At 66.2% G+C, this 7,318-nt stretch overlaps 1 protein-coding gene across 1 annotated transcript; it reads left to right on the forward strand.

Moving 5' to 3' along the window:
* The first annotated feature begins 476 nt into the window (after nucleotides 1-476).
* Nucleotides 477-6,811, forward strand: NPTX1 (neuronal pentraxin 1). The gene is made up of 5 exons (XM_053892631.1): nucleotides 477-1,072; nucleotides 1,395-1,602; nucleotides 3,795-4,039; nucleotides 5,245-5,424; nucleotides 6,089-6,811. The coding sequence occupies exons 1-5, from the start codon at nucleotides 605-607 to the stop codon at nucleotides 6,308-6,310; spliced, it is 1,323 nt and encodes a 440-aa protein (XP_053748606.1). The 5' UTR covers nucleotides 477-604; the 3' UTR covers nucleotides 6,311-6,811.
* The last annotated feature ends 507 nt before the right edge of the window (nucleotides 6,812-7,318 follow it).

Raw genomic sequence — 7,318 nt, forward strand, 5'->3', positions numbered from 1 at the left:
GAGGATCCGCTTCCCGGCGCTCCTCGCTCGGCACCGGGTGCAGACGGATTGAGTCCCTGGGGACCCGGCCCGAGCCGCCCCCCTCCCCGCCTCCCCCCAGGGTGTTCTGTGCCGCCAAGCGCGTTGAACCGAATCCTGTCTCCCGGGCCGGCCGTGGGCTCCCACCCGCCCGCAGCCCCGTCGGAAATTTGGGGACATCTTGCAGGTGGCCCATCCCATAGTCCCAGGCCGCGCCCCCCCCCCCGCACCCCCCCTCCCCGCCCCGGCCCGGGGCTCTCCCAGCCTCCGCGGAAGCAGCACCCGCCGGGCGGGGGGAGGGGGCGGGGGAGGAGGCCGGGGGAGGCTCGGCCCCCACGCGCGCCCCGAAGACCCCCGCCGCGCCGCGGGCCGGGCCGCAGACAATTAAAGCGGGATTCCTCCCCCGCTGACGTCGGCAGCGCCGAGGCCCCTCCCGCGGCGGCATAAAAGGCGCGGGCTCCGCAGCGCGGGCGGCAGTGAGGGCCGGGCAGCGCGGCGGTGAGGACTGCGCGGCCCAGCAGCGCGGCGCCCAGAGCGCGGGCCGCCCGCCGAGCCCCGCCGAGCCGAGCCCCCAGCGCCCGCAGCCATGCCGGCCGGCCGCGCCGCGCGCACCTGTGCGCTGCTCGCCCTCTGCCTCCTGGGCGGCGCGGCCCAGGATTTCGGGCCGACGCGCTTCATCTGCACCTCGGTGCCCGTGGACGCCGACATGTGCGCCGCGTCCGTGGCCGCCGGCGGCGCCGAGGAGCTCCGGAGCAACGTGCTGCAGCTCCGCGAGACCGTGCTGCAGCAGAAGGAGACCATCCTGAGCCAGAAGGAGACCATCCGCGAGCTGACCACCAAGCTGGGCCGCTGCGAGAGCCAGAGCACGCTGGACGCGGGCACCGGCGAGGCCCGGGCCGGCGGCGGCGGCGGCGGCGGCGGCGGCGGCGGCCGCAAGCAGCCGGGCTCGGGCAAGAACACCATGGGCGACCTGTCCCGGACGCCGGCCGCCGAGACGCTCAGCCAACTCGGGCAAACTTTGCAGTCGCTCAAAACCCGCCTGGAGAACCTGGAGGTCTGCGCGCGCCGCGTTTCCCCCCCTCCCCCCCCCCCCCGCCCGGCTCGTGCGCCCCTCTGCCCTGCCCCACCCCCACTCCCGACCCGGCCCGACATCCACCACCCCCCCCCCCCTCCGCCGGCCCCGCCTCGGCCGGGCGCCCGTGCCCCACCGGGGCTGCGCGGAGCCTGAGGGGCCCCGCAGACGGCGGCCACTCGCCCGAGCTCCCCGCCAGGCCGCCCCCGCATTCGCCCCGAGGGGACCTCGCCGCGGGCCTCCCGGCACGGTCCCCGCTCCACGCGTAACGATGTGGTTTCCCCGTGCCCTCGCACCCCCGCAGCAGTACAGCCGGCTCAATTCCTCCAGCCAGACCAACAGCCTCAAGGATCTGCTGCAGAGCAAGATCGATGACCTGGAGAGGCAGGTGCTGTCTCGGGTGAACACTCTGGAGGAGGGAAAGGGTGGCCCCAGGAACGACACGGAGGAGAGAGTCAAGATCGAGAGCGCCCTGACCTCCCTGCACCAGCGGATCAGCGAGCTGGAGAAAGGTGCCGGGGCTGGAGGTAGTGGGGGGGGGGGGGGGGTGGAGCGACCTGCTGCCTGCCAGGCTCCCTGGGCCATGGGGACCCTGCCTCAGGTCCTGGCCTCCTGCCCAGCTCAGCTCCAGGCTGAAAAGCCCAAAGCTTCTCAGCCTCTCCAGCCCCCTTCCCGCTTCCTGAGTCCCTGCTCTGGGTTTTGCGTTTCCAGCCCATGTTCCTGGTGGTGCCGGGGCCCCCTGGGCTGGGGACATATGGAGGCAACAGAAGCAGAGTGAGAAAGGGATTGGTTGGTGTCGGCAGCACCCCCATACACACACACACACACACACACACACACACACACACGCACACACACACACTGGGAGGATTTTTCCAAGTCTGATTTGTTTAATGTTCAGTAAGTTTGCGCCGTAGTTGTGGTGCTCCCAAGCCCTCCCTGGTAAGAAAGCCGGGCTCCAGCTGGTCCCCATCCCCGGTAGAGAGAGTGGGGTGTGGGCCGGGGAAGGGTCCCCTGGTTCCCAGCAGATTTGGGCCCTGAGTAGGTTTTCTCCCAGCTCATCGCCCCCCCCCCCCCCCGTTCCACCCCGGTGTCCTATGGGGATCTCCGGGTCCCCCCCTTCCGGTGAGCCCCCTCCCCATGGTTTTATCTTCTGAATAATCCAAGCCCTGGAATCTTGCAAGACCCAGTTGGTTCCTGGGTCACCAACTCTGGCCAGCCCCAGCTGCACCCCAGGGCTCACAGATGAGCTGGGCTCAGCCTTGAAGTCACAGAAATCAAACAAGGTTGTAAAAGGGGGGGGGGGCGTTCCTGGGCTTGGAGCAGGGCCACGTGACCCTTCTTGGACCGCAAAATGTGCCGGATGGATTTAAACAGTGCCGTCTTAAGGCACGTTATGTAACTGAAAAACAGATCAGGGGAAGGAGGGACGGGGGAGGGAGGGGGAGGGAAGGAGGGGAGATTGGGGGGAATGAAAAACATCCCCTAGAGAAGCCAGGGGCTGGTTCTGCTTGAAGGTGGGGGGGGGGCGTGCAAGCCGGGGATGGTTGGGGGAGCACTGAGGGGGCCAGCTATGCTCTTCCCTGGTACCTGACTTGGAGGGGGGTTGCTGGCCCAGCAGGATGCCTTCTAGAAATAATCTTGGCCTGGGGGCCGGTTTAGTTCTGGACTGCCTGGCAGGCCCCGGAGCACACCCAGGAGCTGGCAGGTGTGTGTGTTCCTGGCTCTGAGCCTGGTGCCTGTGCCCACTGCTGGGTTGGAATGTTTTGCCTGGAGTCAGTCACACCATATCCAGGGCCACAGCTACAGCGTGTGTGGTGTGGGTTGGGAGGGGGGCAGACAAGCATTCCCCGAGACATCACTGGCAGGCTGGAGCTGGTGGCTGTTGTGGAAAGGGAGGCTATCAGGCCTGGAGCCTGAGTTTTCAGAAACACACACAGGAAGCTCTCCCGGAGAATGAATGGCATAGTCCTCAAAGCAGTCGTTTTGGGGGGTGGGGGGGCTGACTCCCTGGTGCCCTGCCCTCTCTGCAGGACTCCGGGCAGAGTTGCCAGAAGAACCTTAGAAGGACGGCTTTCCCTCCTGTGGGGTGGGTGGGATTCTGGAAATAGCCAGACTTCTCAGGGCTGGTTGATTGGGTCCAATGAGTGGCCAGGGACTGCAGCATGTGCTGGCCTCAAGGGGAGTGTCCTGGGCACCAGGGGCCTGGCTGTCTCGGGTGGGAATCCAGGTGGGGATCCAAGAGGTGTGTTTGTGAACACCCGCCAGCAGCCTGCATCCTGGAATCAGGGGGGCTGGCCGCAGGGGCTGCTCTGGGGGAGCTAGCCTCCTTCAGGCTGGAGGAGACCTCCCTCTGTGGCCACACATCAAGGGCCGGTTTACCAGGAGTGCACTGAGCCATGCCCACCGTGCAGCCCGCCGAGTCCCCCCTCACACCCCCATCCGGCTTCCCCAGAGGCTGGACGTGGGAGCCAGACCAGGGAGTGCGGAGATCTTAGGTCAGCTCTTTTGTTCTGGCCCCGTGCCCTCAGGCAAAGCACTTGCCCCCACCCCCCCCCCACCCCAGCATCTATAGAATGGAGACAGTCGCGTCTGCCCTCCTGAGCTCGGGTTGGGGGTGGAGGGGAGCACAGAATGATTTTCAGACCCGGAGGAGTGCTTTGAGGCGCAGACGGCTGAAGGGACTGCATCCTGTCCTTTCCAGGTCAGAAGGACAACCGTCCTGGAGACAAATTCCAGCTCACATTCCCACTGCGGACCAACTACATGTACGCCAAGGTGAAGAAGAGCCTGCCGGAGATGTATGCCTTCACGGTGTGCATGTGGCTTAAGTCCAGCGCCGCGCCCGGGGTGGGCACCCCCTTCTCCTACGCCGTGCCTGGCCAGGCCAACGAGCTGGTTCTCATTGAGTGGGGCAACAATCCCATGGAGATCCTCATCAACGACAAGGTAGAGCGACCCCGCCCCCTACGGCCACCTGGGCTTATAGGAAGGCACGGTGAGGCCCCCAGGCCCGCCTGGCTGCTGGGGCAGGTCCCCGGGGCTGGGGGCGGGGGGGGGGGGGGCGGGGGGGAGTGGTGGGCATGAGAGACACAGCCACAGATGCAGCTGTGGTCCCAACAGAAGTGCCCACCGGGCAGGACTGAGGGAGGTGGAGGGTGAGGACAGGGGGAAACGGAGAGGGGCGCCCTGGCCCTACTCGGAAGAGGGTGAAGCCGGAACTTTCTCAGACCCGGGCTTCCCGGGGAAGGCAGGGGAAGATCCACAGGGCAGATCAGACCCTGGGTCCTCCTCCCCCAGCTGGCCTCATCAGGGCTGGCTTTGCTCCTGTGGGAAGGACCATAGATGTTCCGCGGTGAGTCAAGGTGCCCCAATCTGTCCTGCTCAAGCCCCCACCGCTGGGAGGAGGCCAGACGCACGCAGCGCCCTGGAGAGTCCCGCCTTTTCCCTCCAGGGAGCCGTCTCCCTCCTGGTCCTGTACAGCTGTGGAGTGAGCTGCCAGCTTTCCAACACCTCTGAGGCAGCATTGGCAGTAAATCTCTAAAACCCAGGCTGGGGATTGGAATCCAAGCCCCTGCTGTTGACGCCTTGACCAGAAAGGGTTGTTCCTCTCTGGGCGAGTTAAAGGGTGGGCAGGTTCCCTCGTCTGTTGCGTCTGCTGCGCCGTCTGTCCCCTGCGGAATGTGAGAGAGGGAGGGAAACCCCAGGCCGCAGGCTGGCCTGAGCTTTAAAGGCATGGTGCCATGCCCCTGGCGTCTGAGCCTCTGCAGAGGCTGCACGGGCAGGAGGGAGAGGCCCAGATGGCAGCAGTGAGCTGAGACCCCAGCGGTGGGATGCTCCTTCCCGAGGGCTGGTTCTGTAGGACCAGCGAAGAGGGAGGAGGGCCAGGAGGGGTGAGGACACTGCGCACTCAGACCGGTCTTAGGAGCCCCTTGCCGCATCGTCACATTTCCTGTGTGACTCCAAGGCCCATGGAGGGATGGGGCTGACAGGCGCTAAGGCCCAGAGGGGCAGGGGCTGAGAGAGTTCAGTAACGGTGTTTACTGGCAACGTAGGGACGGGACGAGAAGAGAAGCAGTTGAACTGGTAAGCAGTGACGATAAATCGATCGCCGGTCCCTGTACCCATGATGTTGCGTGTGGCGTCCTTCCCAGGTGGCCAAGCTGCCCTTTGTAATCAATGATGGCAAGTGGCATCACATCTGCGTCACCTGGACCACCCGGGACGGGGTCTGGGAAGCCTACCAGGACGGCACCCAGGGTGGCAATGGCGAGAACCTGGCACCCTATCACCCCATCAAGCCCCAGGGTGTGCTGGTGCTGGGCCAGGAGCAGGTACTGGCCTTGCGGAGGGGGTGCTGGCTGCAGGGGAAGGAGCCCCAGAAGCAGAGAAGGGAGGGGGGCGAGGAGGGAGGGAGTTGGAGAGGGGAGTGGCTCCCCCACCCCCAGAGGGAGCCAAGAGAAGCAGGTTAGGCAGCACTGGGCAGAGAGCGCGCTCTGGGTGGGCTCCTGGGGAAGTTCGGTGGGGCGGCCGCAGCTGTGTCTCTGGCACAGGAAAGCAAGCCTGCCCTTAGGGTTGCGGGATGCATTCCCTGGAAGTGATTGGTCTCCCCCTTGGGCACCCGCAGGGAAGGCACGGGGGAGGGTCCCAGGCCTTCCAGGCCTTCTGCTCCCGTGGGGCTCTGCAGGGAGAGCGGCAGCGGCCCCCGTGGTTGTGTGCGGCCCCGGCCGACCCCCCTCACTGGCCGAGGGGGAGGCAGAGTCCAGGCACCCCCAGGAAAAGCTCTGCATCCCGAGCGGAGGTGGCCAGTAGTGTCCCTTTTCCCAGGCACCCCATGGGAGGGGGACCAAGGTCTGGCTGGAGACCCAGAGACGGGACAGAATGGTGCGCGGGAGGCAGATGCGAGAGCCCCTAGTGGGGGAGACGCGGAGACGTGCCCCCTGGGGACGCCCCCCCTCCCCCCCCCGAGAGACCCTCACCGTCTGCTCTTCTCTGAAGGACACCCTGGGTGGTGGGTTTGATGCCACCCAGGCGTTCGTGGGCGAGCTGGCCCATTTCAACATCTGGGACCGCAAGCTGACCCCCGGGGAGGTATATAACCTCGCCACCTGCAGCACCAAGGCCCTCTCCGGCAACGTCATCGCCTGGGCCGAGTCCCACATCGAGATCTACGGCGGGGCCACCAAGTGGACATTCGAAGCCTGTCGCCAGATCAACTGAGGCTCCTGGCGGCCGAGCCTCCCGCCCCTCGGGCCGAGCCGGCCCGCCTGCCTCCCCCCTGCTTGTGCGGTGGCGACCCGTCTTGTGTCTCCTTCTCTCCCTCTCCCCAGGAGCGACTCAGGCCCTCCCCCTCGCACGCGCTCGCACGCAGCCTGGTTTGTCCTTGTGCCCGGGAAGCAGGTCCGGCTGCCCCCCCGCCCCCCCCGAGGAGCCCCGCCCCGGGCCTCAGGCCTGCTTGTGCTCCCGCGGGCGCGGTGTGGACGTAGGTGAGAGAGCGTGTGTGTCTACGGGTGTGTGTCTGTGGGGACGAGCGAGGTGTTCTGTGTGCTGCGGGGGGAATCTCACGACTGGCCGGAAGACTCTAGTAGCTGCCCGCGGGCCCCCGTGGGTGGCCCGTGTGGCTTCTTCAACACACGCGCTTGTCTTTGTTTGCAAACCTTTTCCGGGGGCGCAGTTCTCCACCCGTAAAATAAATGTCTTCTGGCGGTTTGTTTGTTCGGGGCCGGGGCCCTCCCCTCAGAGAATTTCTCTTTTGTCGTAGGAGTGGATTCTCTCTTGCTCTCCGGGGGTGGGCAGAGGTGGGGGGGTGGCCCCGGGAACCGGGCACCCCCCCCCACCCCCGGTGCCCGGCCAGCAAGCTTGCAGTTGGCATCTGAGGGCAGCGGTGCTGGGCCTGGGAAGCTGCTTGGCTGGCTCTGGCCCAGGACAGCGCCTCAGCCCCCAGTCTGCCCGCCTCCTTGCATCCTTCGAGGCTGGGATCCGTCCCCCTCTTTTGGCTGCCGGCTGGTGCCCCTGAGAGAGGCGTGTCCCTCCCACGGTCCAGGAAGTCTTGGCTTCTGGCCGTGGGAGACCAGAGGCGTCTGTGGGTCAGTTCAACAGGGGACCTTTCAGACAGGCAAACCCACATCCCGATTGAGACCCAGCCCGTTAGGACCCCTGCCCCTGGAAGCTGACCAGTCGATGAGAAGGTCCCTCCTAATTTTGACAGCCATGTTCCTCTCCCCCCCC

The sequence above is a fragment of the Panthera pardus genome, unplaced genomic scaffold, assembly GCF_024362965.1.
Source record: "Panthera pardus isolate Hobbes unplaced genomic scaffold, ASM2436296v1 HiC_scaffold_3, whole genome shotgun sequence".
In the NCBI taxonomy this organism is placed as follows: domain Eukaryota; kingdom Metazoa; phylum Chordata; class Mammalia; order Carnivora; family Felidae; genus Panthera; species Panthera pardus.